The sequence below is a fragment of the Apostichopus japonicus genome, chromosome 16 (genome assembly GCF_037975245.1).
Source record: "Apostichopus japonicus isolate 1M-3 chromosome 16, ASM3797524v1, whole genome shotgun sequence".
NCBI classification, from domain to species: Eukaryota; Metazoa; Echinodermata; class Holothuroidea; order Aspidochirotida; family Stichopodidae; genus Apostichopus; species Apostichopus japonicus.
The window spans coordinates 12,104,378-12,125,767 of record NC_092576.1 but is presented as its reverse complement, the minus strand read 5'-3'; the positions used below and the strand labels follow the sequence as shown (position 1 = coordinate 12,125,767).

The window sequence follows — 21,390 nt, the reverse complement described above, 5'->3', positions numbered from 1 at the left end:
ACATTCACCAAGTCCTTTATGCAACTAAATGTGTGGAAACATTCACCAAGTCCTTAATGTAACTAAATGTGTAGAAACATTCACCAAGTCCTTAATGTAACTAAATGTATAAAAACATTCACCAAGTCCTTAATGTAACTAAATGTATAAAAACATTCACCAAGTCCTTAATGTAACTAAATGTATAAAAACATTCACCAAGTCCTTAATGTAACTAAATGTATAAAAACATTCACCAAGTCCTTAAAACAGCTAAATGTGTAGATACATTCACCAAGTCCTTTATGCAACTAATTGTGTTGAAACATTCACCAAGTCCAATTTGTGAAGACATTCACCAAGTCCTTAATGCAGCTAAATGTGTAGAGACATTCACCAAGTCCTTAATGCAACTAAATGTGTCGAAACATTCACCAAGTCCTTAAAACAGCTAAATGTGTAGATACATTCACCAAGTCCTTTATGCAACTAAATGTGTGGAAACATTCACCAAGTCCTTAATGTAACTAAATGTGTAGAAACATTCACCAAGTCCTTAATGTAACTAAATGTATAAAAACATTCACCAAGTCCTTAATGTAACTAAATGTATAAAAACATTCACCAAGTCCTTAATGTAACTAAATGTATAAAAACATTCACCAAGTCCTTAATGTAACTAAATGTATAAAAACATTCACCAAGTCTTTAATGCAACTAAATGTGTAGAAACATTCACCAAGTCCTTAATGTAACTAAATGTGTAGAAACATTCACCAAATCCTTAGCGCAATTAAATGTATAGAAACATTTCTTATAGAAACAAGTCTTAAAACAACTAAATGTGTCGAAACATTCACCAAGTCCTTAAAACAGCTAAATGTGTAGATACATTCACCAATTCCTTAATGCAACTAAATGTGTAGAAACATTCACCAAGTCTTTAATGCAACTAAATGTGTAGAGGCATTCACCAAGTCTTTAATGTAACTAAATGTGTAGAAACATTCACCAAGTCCTTAATGCAACTAAATGTGTAGAAACATTCACCAAGTCTTTAATGTAACTAAATGTGTAGAAACATTCACCAAGTCCTTAATGCAACTAACCTAATGTGTAGAGACATTCACCAAGTCTTTAATGTAACTAAATGTGTAGAAACATTCACCAAATCCTTAGCGCAATTAAATGTATAGAAACATTTCTTATAGAAACAAGTCTTAAAACAACTAAATGTGTAGAAACATTCACCAAGTCTTTGTGCAACTAAATGTATAGAAAACATTCACCAATTCCTTAATGCAACTAAATGCAACTATTAAAGCTAGTAGTATGTAATTTTTGTATTGCTAAGTGTATATATACATATATATACATTAATATATGTTGAATCCAAGTACACTTGTCTGCTATGTCTGCAAGATCATACAGTATGTGTGTACGGTAATTGACAAAAAATATCATTTGATCAGAAACAAACAATTGAGACACAGGCATACAGTATTGTTTCTATCATGACAATGCTGATATTATTATTTACAAGTGCTGGATGTCGAGTCGATAGGCCACTGGACAGTACTTAAACATTTTAAGAGTGCCTTTGTTAAATTTTCGTTGATTATTGAAGATTACATTCCATTAGCCATGTATGGACTACATAACCTTTGTTGCCAGTATCGAAACAAAATTGAAAGTTTAATCCAAACTGAATTCAAAGATTCTTTGTGATAGAATTTCTGAAACTTAATTCCTCTCAGCACGCAACGAGATGTCAAATTCACTTTTTACTTCCTTGTCTTAACCTCTGCTAGGATAGCTGTCCAACTTTTCCTTTCAGATATGAAATTTCAACGTCAAACTTAGATTCCAAATGACTGTAGTGTAAAGTTCATATTGAGATGTTCCCATACATTGAAATCATACGAAACAAATCTGTGCTTCAACGATGTCACAGCTGTCCAGGGGTGTTGAACAGGTTGATTTGCCACCGAAAAAGGCACACACTTTTTTCTCGGTCCCAAAAGATGCTACAGTAGTTTAAATATTTAAGCGTTGTTTGCTTTTTAAGTTCATTTCTGGTTCAATTTTAGGTGTCAGTGTCAAAATAGAGCTGTGTAACAATCTGCAAGCATATTTACACAGGAAGGCTTGTTTGTCCAAATTGCGATATAAAGGTTTAGTTTGGACTCTCCTTTTTTGGTTCCTTGCTTTAGCAAAAGGAACCTATGCAGTCAGGTTGGCGTGTGTGTGTGTGTATGTGTGTATGTATGTATGTGTGTGTGTGTGTGTGTGTGTGTGTCTGTGACACTTGCTTGGGTACGCTCTATCTCAATAAGGGAATGTTGGATTGAGGCCAAACTTGGACTATAGATCCGCCATATGGAGAAGGTGTGCCCTATTGTTTTTGGTGCCCACAAAGGTCACCAAAGGTCAGTTATGGTCCAAAAACCGAAAATATTAAAACTGCAATAACTCCCAGTGCCAATGTGCGACAAGATTGATATTTTGGGACAAGTTGTGAACTGGTTAGGGGAGCATTTTCAAACTTAACGTTCATGTGATCCGAGGTCACCAAAGGTCAATTAATGATAAAAAACTAGTATTTTTGCAATAACTTGAGAACGAAATGTCTGTTAGGGTTGGGAGTTGCCTCAATGTAATCCAATTGTCGACCCGCATCTGGGTGACCCTTGACCTCAATTTGACCTCTGGTGACCTTTTCGTGTTTTTGGGATTTTTACAGTTTCGATGCTATTTTCAGATGTCAAAGGTACCTTCTGATCATAAATGTCAATAGGTTGACCCCGTGTGACCTTTATGTGCGAAGTTATATGGGGTCAAAGTTTTTCGGTCGGAGTTAGGATGGTTGTACAGACTTTTCGTTTTGTTTTTTGGAATCAGGAGATTAAACTACATCTGAAACCAAGGTCAAAAGGTCAAAGGTCACATTAGAAAAAATGTGCTTATTTTGGGAGGAAACGAGCAAAAAAGAAAATGTTTGGTTTTGATGCTAGATTTGGATATCAAAGGTACCTTCCGATCAAAAATGTCAATTGGTTGACACCCGTGTGACCTTCGTGTGCGAAGTTATACGAGGTCAAAGTTAATTTTCACACATTTAATGCAACAACTCCCAGATCCAAGGTGTGACATGGTTGATATTTTTGGACAAGTTGCAAATGGTATAGGGGAATATTTTCAAACTTAACGGTCATGTGATCCGAGGTCACCAAAGGTCAATTAATGTCAAAAAACTAGTATTTTGGGGGTAGAAAATGGGCAAAGAAAAAAATGTTTGAATTTTTATAGTTTGATGCTCTAATTTAGGTCTCATCAATCAAAAATGTCAGTAAGTTGACCCAAGGTGACCTTTGTATGTTAAGTTATATGAGGTCAAAGTTAATTTTCAGACATTTAGTGTAAAAACTCCCAGTGCCAAGGTGTTACACAGTTGATATTTTGAGACAAGTTGCAAATGGTATAGGGGAATATTTTCAAACTTAACGGTCATGTGATATGAGGTCACCAAAGGTCAATTAATGATAAAAAACTAGTATTTTTTGCGATAACTTGAGAACAAATTGTCCGTTAGGGTTGGGAGTTGCTTCAATGTAATCCAATTGTCGACCCGCATCTGGGTGACCCTTGACCTCAATTTGACCTCTGGTGACCTTTTTAGTGATTTGTGGATTTTTACAGTTTTGATGCTATTTTCAGATGTTAAAGGTAACTTCTGATCATAAATGTCAACAGGTTGACACCCGTGTGACCTTCGTGTGCGAAGTTATTTGAGGTCAAAGTTAATTTTCAGACATTTAATGCAATAACTCCCAGTTCCAAGGTGTGACAAGGTTGATATTTTTGGAGTAGTTGCAAATGGTATAGGGGAATATTTTCAAACTTAACTGTCATGTGATACAAGGTCACCAAAGGTCAATTAATGATAAAAAACTAGTATTTTTGCAATAACTTGAGAGCAAATTGTCCGTTAGAGTTGGGAGTTGCTTCAATGAAATCCAATTGTCGACCCGCATCTGGGTGACCCTTGACCTCAATTTGACCTCTGGTGACCTTTTCGCGTTTTGTGGATTTTTTACAGTTTCGATGCTATTTTCAGATGTTAAAGGTACCTTCTGATCATAAATGTCAACAGGTTGACCCCTGTGTGACCTTCGTGTGCGAAGTTATATGAGGTCAAAGTTAATTTTCAGACATTTAATGCAATAACTCCCAGTTCCAAGGTGTGACAAGGTTGATATTTTTGGAGTAGTTGCAAATGGTATAGGGGAATATTTTCAAACTTAACGGTCATGTGATACAAGGTCACCAAAGGTCAATTAATGATAAAAAACTAGTATTTTTGCGACAACTTGAGAACAAATTGTCCGTTAGGGTTGGGAGTTGCTTCAATGTAATCCAATTGTCGACCCGCATCTGGGTGACCCTTGACCTCAATTTGACCTCTGGTGACCTTTTCGTGTTTTGTGAATTTTTACAGTTTCGATGCTATTTTCAGATGTTAAAGGTACCTTCTGATCATAAATGTCAATGGGTTGACCCCCATTTAACCTTCGTGTGCGAAGTTATTTGAGGTCAAAGTTAATTTTCAGACATTTAATGCAATAACTCCCAGTGCCAAGGTGTGACAAGGTTGATTTTTTTGGACAAGTTGCAAATGGTATAGGGGAATATTTTCAAACTTAACGGTCATGTGATCCAAGGTCACCAAAGGTCAGCTAATGTTAAAAAAGTAGTATCATGGGGGGAGAAAATGGGCAAAGAAAAAATGTTTGAATTTTTACAGTCATGCTCTATTTAGGTCTCACCGATCAAAAATGTCAATTGGTTGACCTCCGGGTGACCTTTGTGTGTGAAGTTACATACAAGTTCAAAAGTTAATTTTTTGACATTTAATGCAATTAAATCTCAATGCCATGGTGTGACATGGTTGATATTTTGGGACAAGTTGTGAATGGGGTGGTGGAACATTTTGAAACTTAAAGGTCATGTCATCTGAGGTCACCATTGTTATCATATCTGTTGACACGCTTGTAGGTCTCTTATATTTCTTACATTTTCGACGCCATTTATAGATCTCAAAAGTGCCTTTTGATATAAAATCAGATCACATTTTGTGATCACAAAAGTGTTGGCTATAGTGTTGGTTACTTTATGGGAACATGTAGGACAATTACTTGGACTATTTCAGCCCAATCTTGCTTGATAATATGATGTGTATTGTCATATACCCCAAGCAAGGAACCACAGTGCCCTTGGGCTCTTGTTAAGTTAAATAATAGTTGTGGACTCTCCTTTTCAACTTCAAGGGTGTCTAAGTAAATGTCTGGGCATTGAGTAAAGGTACTGTAGGCGTACAAATCTCAGAGCCAGTGGTATCCCAACCAGGGTGTCGGTCGTCTGTTATTTAAGCACAGACGATGATCAGAGTCGCTTGAATGCACATCTAGCTCCGATGTTTTACTCCGGTTTAAGGACCCGTTTACACTCTTCGCTTTGTTAAATATAGCAAAGCAAGCCTTTCGGTTTCTACCCAATGCCAAAGGAGAGAAACACGTTTCGACTTTTCACAAATGAGTAACAATAAAACCTTCCCTTCTTTATTATCTTGCAGGATAACTACGGCGTGGACCAGGCGGAGAAGGTCTCCGAGGTGAAGCGCCTGTACCGGGATCTGAATCTGCAGGACGTCTTCTACGCCTACGAGGAGGAGAGTTACGAAAAATTGATGGAGACGATCGACACTCGCAGTGGCGGCTTACCGAAAGATATGTTTATAACTTATGCAAAGAGAATATTCAAAAGAAAGAAGTAGATCTATTTAAATCCTGCTAACCCCTTTAATCCTCGTGGAAAACTCCGATCTGTTTCTTTCATAATTAACGATGCAAAGTTGTACAATAGATCAGGGTTTGAATGGATTTAATTTATGTTTAAATTGACCCAGTGGAAAAATGTGACCTACCGGGGTTGTGTGAGTAGTTGTAGGTTTTCTAATTGAACTTTCCGCATTAAAGCAGCTGACGTTTGGACGAACGACATAGAGCCTCTCGAACGAGTACTTCTCGTATTCTAGCAAGAATTGTGCCGACCGGTATTTGGTTTCTTTCATAATTAACGATGCAAATTTGTAAAATAGATCAGGGTTTGACTGGATTTAATTTATGTTAAAATTGACCCAGTGGAAAAATGTGACCTACCAGGGGTTGTGTGAGATGGCGTAAGTTCTTCTAATTGAACTTTCCACCTTAAAGCAGCTGACGTTTGGACGAACGACATAGAGCCTCTCGAACGAGTACTTCTCGTATTCTAGCAAGAATTGTGCCGACCGGTATTTGGTTTCTTTCATAATTAACGATGCAAATTTGTACAATAGATCAGGGTTTGACTGGATTTAATTTATGTTAAAATTGACCCAGTGGAAAAATGTGACCTACCAGGGGTTGTGTGAGTAGGTGTAGGTTTTCTAATTGAACTTTCCGCATTAAAGCAGTTGACGTTTGGACGAATGACATAGAGCCTCTCGAACGAGTACTTCTTGTATTCTAGCAAGAATTGTGCCGACCGGTATTTGGTTTCTTTCATAATTAACGATGCAAATTTGTAAAATAGATCAGGGTTTGACTGGATTTAATTTATGTAACTATTGAGGGCAACGGCATTGTCATTTGAGCCTTTATAAAGGAGCACTTTCGGAGATTTAGCAAGATTTTTAAAATTGTGCCTTAAGTCATCTCATGAATATGCATGTTCTTACGTTGCAGTTTTGTCAACAACAAAAAACAAACACAAAAAAGTATAAATGAATATAGTAAACAATAGACTGGGTACATATGCTATGTCTAATACCACAGTAAAATTCTCGAACAACGATATTGTGAGTATCGAATAGCGTAAATTTCGCGGTTGCAAGGGGCATTCATGTTGTTTTCAATAGGATAGTATAAAGAAGGCTTATGTTTGATATATCAAAGAAGAATATAATCCAAGCATTCTGGTGAAATTTGCATCAAACACCTACGTTTTTTCCTTTTTGAGATACTGACAGTTGAAGTTGTCACCTCCAGTGCCGAGAGTGAACTTGAAGCAAACAGGTGTGATGTCATTCGATGCAGGCCGACAATATAAATGTTTTCTCTTTCTTTGACATTTGCATTCTAAATGTTTTACTCCGAATATTTTGAAGTATGCCATATGTGTACCTTTGTCACAGGCATAGGTATGTCAAAAACTTCCCATCCACTAAAGGCACACAAAAAAAAAATTATAATAATAATCAACACTCTCCAATCATGGGTCAAAACAACAGATTGAAAAAGAAAGCCAAATAAGACATAGTTTGGTCAGTGTTTCATCTATATATAACATCACACCTGTTTGCTTCAAGTCCACATACGGTAGGAAAATGCGAGAATGTTAACTGCCAATATCTCTAGAGCAAAAAGCAGGATTTGAATGCTAGCTTCGTGGGAATGATTACAATGTTGTTCCTCTTTAATATATCAGTAAAGACGACCTTGCTGATATTTGCTCATTGGCAAGGGCGGCGGAAGCACTTTTAATCTGGGGGGGCACCGACATCAAAGGGCACTTTGCAGAAATTCGATTGGACTGATGTAGCCTTATATTTAGTACCCTTCATAACTCTTATTGTATCATCTTATTTGCGTATACACATCACTCCATCAACGCCTCCCCCCCCCCCTCAAGGAAAATATGCATACTAGCACTGCAATATCCAATGTGCAAATTGGGAAACAAGGAACAAGTTTTCTTTTGAGACAAAATGAGGTGAAATCATGCTACAGTAGTTGCCAATGTAGGAATCTTTCGAATTAGAGTTTATTTCTTGTTAATATCTTAACAATTTTTTTCCATTCGAAATAGCTTTGAGTTTGACCCACAGAAATTCATTAAAGTCAGGGGCATATCCAGGATTTGCAAAGTTGTATGCACGACTATCTGAGCGGAGCGCCACCATCAGTTGGCGCGGAGCGTAGAAGAAATTGTTTGGTTTTACAAACCCCTCAGATGGCCGGAAACGGCCCTTCGCGAGTGTTCATTCTGGTTCCCTGGCCTCTTGCTAACTTGAGACACCTAAATTTTTATGTAGAAAAAGGGCACATTTTTAACCTGAGGATAAGTGGGGGGGCACGTGCCCCCTGTGCCCCCCCCCCGGTTCCGCCGCCCTTGCTCAGTGGTTTAGTTCCCGTTTAGGTTCTGGTTTAGCCATCGACGGTCGGATCAGATTTCTACCAGAAAGTAAAAAAGGCATAGTCTGACTGCTCGAAGCGAAAACAAAAATTTCGTCCTTACTTTGCGGATGCGTCAAACTTTTGCTGTACGTATAATTCTCCTGAATGTGTGGAGTCATCCAAGAAAGTGTTCCAATAAATACAAAGACTGATATTTTTCACTTTGGCCAATTTTTCGTGGAAGTGGTAAAAGTACACGGTTACAGTTTGAGATACGAACACGGCAACTACAAGTGTTTTTGGGTGCACCTTTACCTATGTATCAGATGGTACGCAAATTTATGGGAGCGCACAAAGGTTACGCACACACCTACATACGAACCGTACTTACGAACTGCATTGTTTAACCACGAATGAAATGCCATAGTATGAGTTCTTTTCTACACATGATCAATGTTTTCATAATATATATGTTCTTTTAATTAACGTGCGTTGGGTCACGGGAAAGACTGCGCAGTATGATCGGTTAATATATCCCTCACAGACTCACAGTATAATGGAGAAAGGGGAAAGAAAGAAAACAGGTTTTGCCCATTCAGACTTATAATTTCGTGCACTCGGTTAAAATGTCGTCCATATCGAACAATGTTCATGTCTTTCTCCAAGTCAAAGGTCTCTTTAATAACGTTTATTAAAGATGATATTCTCAAGTGAATCTACAAGCTACTCAATCGAGATGGCCAGCCTATGAATCCATCTGTCTAATCAAAATGGCATTTTAATCAAATCGTCTGACCCTGTCTCTTCTCGATACAACTATACAATCGACAGAACTCGTTCTTCTCGACCTTGCGGTCTCTCCCAAAAAGAAACGTTGTTCTTTTACGTAACCTTGGCGATATGGCATGGATTCGTCGTACCTATTAATCAAACTGTCTGCGATAGCATGAGCTCCGTGATCACCACATTAGTTAAGTGTTTGAAGCAGGGATATAACATTTGTCTGTTAATCATTAGATCATATTAGAATATTACATTAGACTTCATTGTGAGAACTGCTGGATACACCTTTGTCTCTTTTTCCCTGGTTTGCGATTCCTTGTCGTAGGCAGAAGGAATCTATGCGATGGTGCTTGCGTTTGTTTTTGGTCGGCTGACTGAGGAATTGAAGAAAAGACTTCCAGGGACTTGCAAGAATCTATTGTTATGGGGTAATGTTAAGGTTATAGGGTACGTGCATTTGAACAATGGAAGAAACAATGGAGTCCGCCTATAGCGACTACCTTGTGGGCGGTGATCTTCTGAAGCCTGTCCTAAAGCGTACTATAGCAGTGTCAGTTAGCATAAAGGGGGTAGGATTCACTGGATAAATATCCAAGGGGGTGTAGTTATTTTCATATATGCATTTCTTTTATATTTTCTTTTACCAATAATCATTGAAATATCTCGTGCTAATAAATCCATGAGAATTAAAAGCAGAGTGTTGGCGTGGTTTCTTGATTATCAATTGAGCGTTACTTTCTAGAAAGGGTCACTATGTGTCACTTGTGACAGTATGAATGTTAAATTCACCTGTGTGTGTGTGGGTATGTGACACTTGATTGCAAACCACAGTAAATCAAAATGTTCACGTTGGATTAACTTCATACTTGGTACGTGGATCCGTCTACAAGAACCAGGTGAGGTCATCAGGTGTCAAAGTCTGAAACCTGTTACACATCATGATGACTCCAAATTAAAGCTACAATTAATGTGTTAATTCTCTAATGCTTTGAACTCTCTTTCGGTGGTTCAATTTAGTTCAGAATAGTTTTTGTGAAGGGGCTCTCAATAGGTCTTCAACAAAACATACAGTCATCCAAGAAATGAAATCTGCTTCAAATCTGTTGATAGACTCTTGTTTTCAACACCCTCAGGAGGGCTCTTATCAGTTTTCGCCCTCTGAGCTTCAGGGGTTAACAGGTTATCTCAAATGGCTCAATAATTGGCTCAAGGGGTCAACAGGTTATCTTAAATGGTCTCAAAATTGACCGTTTTCTCTGTGATGTATACCAGATGATTTTGTTTGTGCAGTAGGTTGTGAAAATATTTCACAATGCATAAATAATGTCTTGTAACTTTCATTCATCTTTAAAGGGGATGGTTGGCTCTCTGATTGTTTTTTTTTTTCTTTTTTTTCCATCTTTTTTTTTAATACATATATGTACTATTTTCAACAAAACCATGGCACAAGTAAACGTTATATTAAAATACTAATTTATACCAAGTTTGTCCAGCTTTTCAAATGCTAAATAAATAAGGGGGCTGTACCTTATCATGAATATTCATGTATTTTGTTTGCTGTGATTTTTTATTTCATAGGGAGTAATCATAGAAGAGTTTTCATAGGTCGATATGTTCAAAGGGATTATTTTAGGGAGTCCGCATATAAAGCGGGAGGCCCGGGTTCGAGTTTCTTCACTGTTCTGGATTTTCCAACTCAATACAATATCAATTTTATATCAATCAATCAATCAATACATATATATATATATATATATATACATTGAAGGAGACAACAGTGTCAAAGGAAACAACAACATCAAATGAGGCAACAACGTTGGAGGAGACAACAGCATCAAATGAGACAACAACATTATAACAGACAATATAGAATTAAACAGCATGCATTGCCCTATCGGCGTGCCATAGTCACAATGGTAACGGATTGTGCTTATTCTTCCTGCTATGTGTAGCCTACATAATCCTAATTCTTCTGTTATGGCGCTTCCATTGGTAGTAATTCGGCCACTATTACCACACAATTTGCCAACGCATGTAGGCTTATTTCATTTATCGCCTTGGTTTTTCTTCTGGTAAACCAATGGAGAAAATCGGAGAATAGGCCTACTAATATATAGATACAATACAATTGCCCCGTAATGTGCAATGAACTGTGAAAACAAACTTTTGATAACCAATGTTCCATTCTTCTCTGTACAGGCTGTTATAGGCCCTTTGGATTTGCGCTATATAGCACACACTGACGAACACGGGGCATTTTCAACAATAACATAGGCCTATATAATGAAAAAAAAGTCGTAACCTACTCGCAATGACTCCAAAAATTGCTTCCTTATCACCCTCAATGAATTATAAAAGGATTGTATTAAAGTTGGCGTATTTTGTGCATTCCGCACCACAAATTCTAATATCTGAATATTTTTGAACAAAAAGGCCAATATCGAAACACTTTCCAATTTTCAATTTTGTTTTATTTCAAATTTATTACTCAAAAATCAAAAAAAGACACCATAAGAAAGACTGTTTCAAGGTTAAACATATTATGCAGGACGACTAGCGAAAAACAGCAAGTGACTTAATTAGTAGAAATATAAACCAATGAAACACTAAAATTAAGTTCAGAGATGGAAAGACTAAGACAAGAATTAAGGATAGCGAGAACTTCGAAGAGAGTAAAAGTAGAGTGTGGTAGTTAAAGAACAAAGGTTAAAGGTCAGCATGCTTACATTAAGTACTTGTTGAGAAGATCATCTTTGATTTTAACATTGGAACGACTTTAGAGACTTAGCAGATTTAACAGATTCAGACAGAGACTGCCACAGATTGTAACAATAGTTGATAAGAAGAAGAAGCAATTTGCCGTGCTGATTGTTAATGATACGTTACTTTAAATAAATTCCTATTACGAGTAATGATGGAGTAATTTCAAGCATTACAGGTATAGCTCACAAAAATAGAAATAAAAAAATTGGTGGTAACTTGTTATTGGAACGATTATAAACAAAACAATACATATATAACAGTAATATACATTTCCTTTTATCATAAGCAAATCATTTTCTCTGTATAAAAGGTTAGCGTTCATAAGTAGCTTAATTTCATCTATTTTTGTAGGGTTTGAAGCCGTCTGAGATATGACCCTTTAGCAGTGCCGTAAATTTCAATGGCTTACCTTAGCTTAGAGTAAATGAAAGAAGAAAAAAAAGTAAATAAAAGAATAAGTAAAAGAAAAATAGATTTGAGTTGCAATGGTTTAAGAGGAAATAAAATCCCCCCTTAAGAATAATATAATTAACCCTGAATTTTCAGAGTAAGGTAATGTGGTTCACCCAGGGGCGGAGTGGGTCCTCAAACCGGCCTGGGCATTTTCCACCTAGACCGGGCCATTATTCATTGATTAACTACTTACATAGTGATCGCCTTCCTAATCCTTTAAAAATGACCCCAAAAATAATTTTCCAGGAGCAACACTTGATTAAACTGGGGAAAGTTAAAAACGTAATCAAAAATATATGTTATAGACTGGATATGATTTAGTTTATCAAGCATTTTGTGACAACATGCTTGAGAAAACCTAAACAAAATCCATTAGCACCGACGGGTTGCCAATAGCACGTTTGTTTTTGTTAAGAACTAACAGACTTACTAACAAGGTGATTTCATGAGCTGATTCCCACAGTTATAAATATATTTCTACACAGCCCGTCTGTATTCTATTAACTACTGTGAAAATGGGCTGTTATTTTTAACCAGGCTCCCCAGCCCACCGGGCATTGCCCGTGTGGCCAGTCCGCCACTGGGTTCACCTACGAAAGCTTATCATTAATTACTAAATACTACGTACTTCGAACTGGACGCTTTGCAGATTGCAAAACCATTAAAGGTTAAATTATCATGAGAGGAGTGACTTGTATCTTTGCACATGAAAATTGGTATAATTATTTTTCCCTAAGTGAAGGGTAAGCTTATTGCAGTCAAACCAATTCTTAAGCTAAGAGTAGGCGTCTCATCAAAAGAGATTGGACACTATTTCAATAACAAAAAGGAAATTTTGTTTCATTTTACAAAAGTGGAACAAAAACGTACTTTTTTATTACGCAAATGGGGGCTAGTCTGATTCAATGCGGCACTTTTGGATTTGTTTTTTGGAGCAGGGTTAATGACCCTATGTCTCCCCTACCACCGCGTTACATTACACCCGGAACCGGACGGACGGTTCTGCAGTGGGGGGGGGGGCATATCAACTTTCCTACGTTCTTAGTTAGTCTTATCAAGCCAGTACAGAGTTCGATTATCTTCCCATTCCTTAGCAAAAATTGTTCTTCTCCACCAAAAATTATAATCTTGAATCCAGGCGTTTTCTCCACATCTATAACAACTACCAAACCATTTTGGTCCGTACGGATCGAAGGAATGTACCACATTTGTATTACTCCTCTCCAGTTCCTCAAGTTTCTCAACCACTTTACATCCTCCTTCCCGAAAGACAGGGTGTCTATATTGATAGGACTGTTGGTGCACTGTCCCCGTCCGTCGCCAATGAAAATATTGATTATATAACTCTTCGCTATCACCGACCTTCTTTATATAACTCGCTAGATCTGCCAACGAACTGAAATTGTCTGCGTGGATGTAAGAGTGAGGTGGCATGAGCCTTTCGTATTCCTCTTTCGTTCCTCCGAGGACTATCGGTACAGACTGCCACATTTCCAGAGCGTTCCAAACTTTCTCGGTCAGATACTCGCTGCAACAGCTGTTCTCCAGACTAAGATGGAATTTGTAATTTCGAAACACACCCTTTGCTATCTCACGATTTTTCCTCAAAGTCAAATTACCGCATGTTCCGTACATATCGATTGGAATGAATTGGCCTAAGTCTTTGACGAATTTCGTTCGATCCCAGCCAAGTCCTCCACAGTGTCTCGAGGAAACCCACGCGGCATATTTCTTTCGTTTCGCAAACCGATTTTCACTGGACGTTTGGTGATCACTCGAGAGAGCCGAGGCAGGGTACGGCACCAACCGTAGGGTCCTTTGACGTATGAAGACGAATGGAATGTGTATGACCAGTTGTAAGTATCGTGTCGGTATACCTTCGGTGGTAGGAAGTCGGGGACTATTGACGCAGGCTCCTGGGTGGCGAAAATCCAAATCTGACCCGGAGTTCGGTGTTTACGTAGCGTCTCCCACTCGGTCAATGCGAATGGGCCAGTCGAAAAGAACACCATATTAGCGCCATCGATGTCGGTGGCGTTTTCCGAATGTCGCAAGCTGAAAGATACGCCTTGTTTTGGGCAATCGTAGGTGGCGGGAAATTTGAAATGCCAGCCCGATTTCTGCTTGAAGGCTACAAACTCGTACTTTGTTAACAATCTCGAGGGACTATCAGGACGATCAAGGCCGATAAGAAATCCTGAAGACTTTTTGAAGTGTTGATACTTGCCTTTCAAGTTCTTCACTTGAAAAATGACTGGAAGAGTTAGAAGGAACAGAACGACAACGAGGATACGTCGATTCCTGAAATAATTAGCTAAAATTAACGCCATCTTTCTGGTCTGTCACGTGATTCATTAGACCTTTCTCTTAGCCACCTAAAAGAGGTGAAATCACACAAAAGAAAACAGAAAGAAGGTTAAGCGACAGCCTGTTACAAAACTAATAGAAAAGAGAAGTGTACAAAAAATGAAGTTGTATTATTTTTCTCTTTTATAACAAGTGGCGGATCTAAAGTTTCTCACAAGAATTAGAGAAAGAGAGAACGGGGACCGGTGAGAAAAACATTCATTAGAAACAGCAATTAGCAATACGATAAGAAAACAATGGATCCCACACGGAAGTCTACTTGAACGGTCCCAGGTGCCACGTCCACTCCTTTATCAAAAAGAAAATCTTTGTTTCGCTTCTAGCCCTTCCATAAAAGTAAAAGCCCCTACCTAAATTAGTCGGAGGGAGCTTTGAAATTATATATATATATATATATATATATATATATATATATATATATAAGCGACATACAACAGAACAAACAAAACTACAAGGCAATAATAGAAAAAATAGACAAAAACAGTTGTTTCATACCAACTGTTATGTTTTTAAACTTAAGAAGGTCGTTTGCCCCAAATATATGATATTCTTTTCTGTAAACATAACAGATGGCTAGAGTTTACCCGTTTTGTCTACTTGTTCTGTTCTTGTATCTTTATTTTGCCAACACAAGCCTCTCATGACGTCATCTATCTATGTATCTATCTATGTATGTATCTATCTATCTATCTATGTATCTATCTATGTATCTATCTATGTATCTATCTATCTATCTATCTATCTATCTATCTATCTATCTATCTATCTATCTATCTATCTATCTATCTATCTATCTATCTATCTATCTATCTATCTATCTATCTATCTATCTATCTATCTATCTATCTATCTATCTATCTATCTATCTATCTATCTATCTATCTATCTATCTATCTATCTATCTATCTATCTATCTATCTATCTATCTATCTATCTATCTATCTATCTATCTATCTATCTATCTATCTATCTATCTATCTATCTATCTATCTATCTATCTATCTATCTATCTATCTATCTATCTATCTATCTATCTATCTATCTATCTATCTATCTATCTATCTATCTATCTATCTATCTATCTATCTATCTATCTATCTATCTATCTATCTATCTATCTATCTATCTATCTATCTATCTATCTATCTATCTATCTATCTATCTATCTATCTATCTATCTATCTATCTATCTATCTATCTATCTATCTATCTATCTATCTATCTATCTATCTATCTATCTATCTATCTATCTATCTATCTATCTATCTATCTATCTATCTATCTATCTATCTATCTATCTATCTATCTATCTATCTATCTATCTATCTATCTATCTATCTATCTATCTATCTATCTATCTATCTATCTATCTATCTATCTATCTATCTATCTATCTATCTATCTATCTATCTATCTATCTATCTATCTATCTATCTATCTATCTATCTATCTATCTATCTATCTATCTATCTATCTATCTATCTATCTATCTATCTATCTATCTATCTATCTATCTATCTATCTATCTATCTATCTATCTATCTATCTATCTATCTATCTATCTATCTATCTATCTATCTATCTATCTATCTATCTATCTATCTATCTATCTATCTATCTATCTATCTATCTATCTATCTATCTATCTATCTATCTATCTATCTATCTATCTATCTATCTATCTATCTATCTATCTATCTATCTATCTATCTATCTATCTATCTATCTATCTATCTATCGATCGATCGATCGATCTATCGATCTATCTATCTATCTATCTATCTATTTATCTATCTATCTATCTATTGAAAACGTTTGTAAGCTGTATACTGAAAGGAATCACTACTAAGATGTATAGCTCTCTCAAACAATTGTCTCGAGCAGTGGGATCATGTGGGGTCATGCGTTAATTCGAAAACCTCTTTGAAAACACTTTTAATACTATAGAAAAAAAAAGATAAATACCATCACAAAAAAATAGTGAAGTAAAGGATTGACCTAATTCTTGTCACCTTACCGTCCAAGAGTGCAAACCCATTGAAGGACTAGTAATAATGATGAACATATGATTCAGTGCCATTCTATATATGGTAACAATACGTCATGTTATTATGTTTGGCCTTGACATTCGCCCGTTTGTTATAGATGTCTTATACCACTAAAGGACTATAATAATAATAATAATATTAACAATAAATAGTAATAATAATAATCACGTTTAATGTGCCGGCTAACAATAACAAATATATTAATAAAATAAAGAAATGAGTGAATATGTTATCCGGAAATGATAAAGCATTTAAGTTTGTTTTGAGTGACTCGTGGTATTGGCAAGCATAACTGAAGGCTTTTGCTGCAGAAACACAGAAAGATGTACAGCCCCATTTTGACTAACTGTATTGTTACGGTCTAAGGTATGCCGTACCGCAAGGAGGGGGAGGAAGGGAAAGGCAAAAAGGCCATGTCTCCCTCTTACCGTCGGCAGTCTAGTGAAAATGGCTCAATAGGGGGGATCTGACCCTCAAGTCCACATTCCCCTCCTTCATAAAAATGCTTGATTCACATCTGGTCCTCTCATAATGGATCAGCTACAATAACTAATTCAGTCGGGAGGAATTTACAATTCGACTCAACATTAATTGCCCTATTAGCTAAGCCATTTTGACTTATATGTGACATAAATGTGACAAGCCTTTTCGTGATGCCCAGAGATTTTCAATCTCTGTCCACTATGACCGATTTGGTTCAACAGTTCGCGTCAGTGATTTGCCCGACTGCCGGTCAGACCGATCGACGATATAATCGAATTTTTAAGTCTAATCAAGTGATTCTGCGCCAAATCTTGCCATCGAAAGAAAATCCTATACATAACATGATTTTATCTTCCTCTTTTGTTTCATCTTTCGTTTTTAATGATCGGATTTGTCGGCCTTTCAGTTCGTTTAGCATTGAGCACAATACCGCCTAAATCTACACATTTGTCCAAGCTACTTTTCGTGGGGATTTAATTCCAGAATACTATTTGCTAGATCATTACTTTTATTTCTCTCGACATATATTGCAACAACAACAACAAAATACATGACTTGAGAATCCCTCATACAAACATTTTCTTTCAGACCGCAGTATTGTGTTTAGAACAAAATGTCGCGTATGTATGATGTATATACTATGGATAAGTGTTGTACGAATACAGCAGTCTAATGTACTAGTAAAAAAAGCTTTGTTAGCCTTTTTTTGTGTGAAAAAAAAAACCTTTTGCTAGACTGTACGTCATCTTACACTGATAAGTTGTATTAGATATTTGAAATGCCTGGAATAAAAGTACAACTATACATCAGGGCGACGGGTACGAATGAATATAACTACACGGTAGTTTATGCTGGAATAGGCCTACGAAAATATATGTGTAATAACAGATTCGAGGCAAGTATGCTGTCAACTAACAAAGACCATGCGGAAGATAGCACGGGAAATATTTCTTGTGACGATTCTAAAAACCTGCCAAACTTCAAAAAATACAATTACAATAAAACTTACCATTCGTATTCCTTTCTTAAGTTCTTTATTTTCGTATCTCTCTTTAATTCACGCATATACTCATACATGCATAACGTATACATTAATATACTGCATGCTATACATCCGACGTTCCAAGTCATATATTTTAGCTATGCTATAAATTACATGTAGGGCCTACCATATACAGCTAGATCACACACTCAGTCTATAGAAACAAGATAATTTACGTGTAATGTACGACCATGCTATTGGTCTATGTCAAAATAGTTCGCTTTCTAATACTATGTAACAGAGTAAAATGAATCAGTATTTCCAATTTGCTTTGCTTGTTTTTTTCGTTTCTATTTATTTAAATGATATATAGATAGATAGTTAGACTGATTAAGCTAGGTCTTGGTCTATGATATGGTTCGACTTTTAAACGATAATAATGTACTTTTAAGAAAAATATTACACGTACTCACCATGTAGTATAACGGGTAACAGTGACAAGTTATAGGCTTCAAAGCATATAACACGGAACTGTCCTTGTACGTGTTGTTCAACATTGCAGATATGATAGAAATGCTATAATTGCTCAACTGTGACATCGTATGAAGCAATACTTCACTTCTTTATATAGTTAGTACGTTACCGAAAACCTGGCTTTATTCAATATATCCATGGCCGACAGTGATGATTTTATGAAGATAAACATACCACGTGTTTAGTATTTTCAATCGGATAGAAAAAGTCCTGTACAGAATGTAGGATATATGCCTTGAGGTCACTCGGCGAAATGATACGATTTAATTCCCATATTTCAAAGGAGAGTGTTAAAAAATGTTTTTCTAGCTTTGCACATTGACCAATCGAACGATTCAACAGGAATGAATATTGATATAAACGACTCTAGGCAATATATGGGACATTCCGTGGGCTTTTCATGTCGACGAAATCCTTTATTTGTTTGTATACCTTCTGTATACCTTCTGTAACAGAGAAACTGAGAATATCGAACATCTATTTTGGGACTGTAATTTTACTGGATCTTTCATATTAGACGTAGAGAATCGGTTTTTAAAGCAACAATTCTTCTTTTCAAAACAAAATATTTTTTTCGGGTACGGAAATGGATATAGTCACCCATATAATTTTCTTATAATACACATGAAGTATTATATCTATGATTGTAAGCGAAATAAGAACTTACCAAATATTTGCGACTTTTTCTATAAATTTAAGTTTGCAATTGATCTTGAACGTTATATCCATTAAAAATCAAGTAAGTGTAAGAAAGATAAAGTAAGTTATATTCAATTACAACAGGCATTTTCTGAATGCCCAGAGTTGTTCCGTTCTTGAAATTTCATTTAAATATGTTCTATGCAAGAATCGTAAAAGGTGATTATAATTTATAACAATATGTATATGCTATATTAAAAATATAAAATATGCTGAATAAATGGAGAAAAAAAAATATTTGTTTGTATACCACATGCTGAGATAGAAACCACCATATTTTTTACTAACAATTTAAAAAGAAAATGTAAAAGAGAATGACATTTGAAGGTGTAAACAGTTTTTATATGTTACTCACAAATGATGAAATCATCGCCTGTCATTGTTAGACGAAACCATAAAATTTGTCGGCACATTAACTGCTTTCACTTACCATCAATGGCGGCGACGTTCAAGTACAAGTTATGAAAATTAAATTACTCAAAACCAACCAAAATTCAAAAATTATAGTCTATTTTGTTATATTAAATATGAAATTAAAACACTATTTTATTAATATAACCTGTATGGGTTTTAGCACAGAAAAATTTCATTATGATTTAGATTAGTTTAGCTAACAGTAACTTATTAAAAATAATCATTGTTGCCCCCCCCCCCGGCTACCCCCACTCCCCTGCCATGTATGCTAGAAATTCAGATTATGGTCACCCATGGTCTAATTTCAACAACCATCATGGTGCCACTCTAAAAGCGCTTATGCAGACGGAGATTTTTAATTTTTTATAACACCCCTGAAAGTTTGTGGAAAATTGAGCAGAATCCGAACCGCAAGGATAAAGTATAGGCCTACTTTTGAAAAGTCTCCAGCAATTTTTTGGCATGCTACAAATTTTGTAGTCTGTAAATGTTCGAGACAACTCGTCCACGGTGTCCTAGAAAATCAGATTGTCCAAAAGAGAAAACTCGCCGCCGACACTATTGGTTCATATAATAATAATAATAATAATAATAATAATAATAATAATAATAATAATAATAATAATAATAATAATAATAATAATAATAATAATAATAATAATAATAATAATAATAATAATAATAATAATAATAATAATAATAACAATAATAATAATAATAATAATAATCATAATAATAATCATAATCATAATAATAATCATAATCATAATCATAATAATCATAATCATAATAATAATAATAATCATAATAATAATAATAATAAAAATAATAATAAAACTGCATCTTTTGTGTTACATGTTAAACCTGCATAAAAAGTTGCCCCCAATTATTAGCATGATCAGTGTGAATCTATATGCACGAACCTATTGTCACATATTTGTTGATCCATTTTATCTTTAATAATCTCTAATTACAAACCATAACGTCGAGAGGCTTGGTCAGGTTCTGTGCCACAGTATATTTGAGCAAGTAACGTTACCTGTACACACTGAGGTATTGTGTTAGCCTAAAGAGATAGATAGTCCAGACACGGATGCAAACATGTATGGAAACTTCTTTCATCCGCTGTCTACTTCAAATGACCTTCGACCGGCAAACATTATAAAGGAACCTTATGAGAAGACATTTAAATATCATTTATATACATAAAGTAATAAAGAGAAGTGGTCCTAACATGGATGAATGTACCTGTCCAAACAGACTCTGTGAGAAACCTTGGGTTATATTCGACTCTGGTATGACAAATGAGTGATCAGGTCGCAAATATCATCTGCAAACCACCATCTCACTAACATTAGTCGAGCACGCAAAATGCTCACTATTGAGGCAGCCAAGCTAGCTGTGCACACTCTAGTCACCTCCATGTTGGGATCAGGTTGTAACAGCCTCTTGATTTCGGTATAAACAAATCACTAATCAACAGGCTTCAAAATGTTTAATGCATAATTGCCAAACACTAGAAGAACCCATAGCTCTTTATTGGCTTCCTGTACCATGCACAACGTATCTAATTTAAAGTACTTGATCTAATTGTTCAAAGCTTACCATAAGCATATGCCACCATATATCTATATATGATTTACTCAGGTTGCTACAACCTTCACGCAGACAA

General features: G+C 36.0%; 2 protein-coding genes across 5 annotated transcripts in view; one reads left to right on the top strand and one right to left on the bottom strand.

The window, feature by feature from the left end:
* The window catches only part of LOC139983144 (farnesyl pyrophosphate synthase-like), a 47,784-nt gene extending 37,267 nt beyond the window's left edge, over nucleotides 1-10,517 (top strand). For all 4 annotated transcript variants that reach the window (XM_071996523.1, XM_071996521.1, XM_071996522.1 and 1 more), the window contains one exon: nucleotides 5,612-10,517. In XM_071996523.1, the coding sequence (XP_071852624.1) occupies nucleotides 5,612-5,812 (201 nt within the window). In that variant the 3' untranslated portion in view covers nucleotides 5,813-10,517. The remainder of the gene's footprint in view (nucleotides 1-5,611) is intronic.
* Nucleotides 1-21,390, bottom strand: part of LOC139983148 (dnaJ homolog subfamily C member 25-like) — a 376,890-nt gene that overhangs the window by 334,183 nt on the left and 21,317 nt on the right. The window lies entirely within an intron of this gene.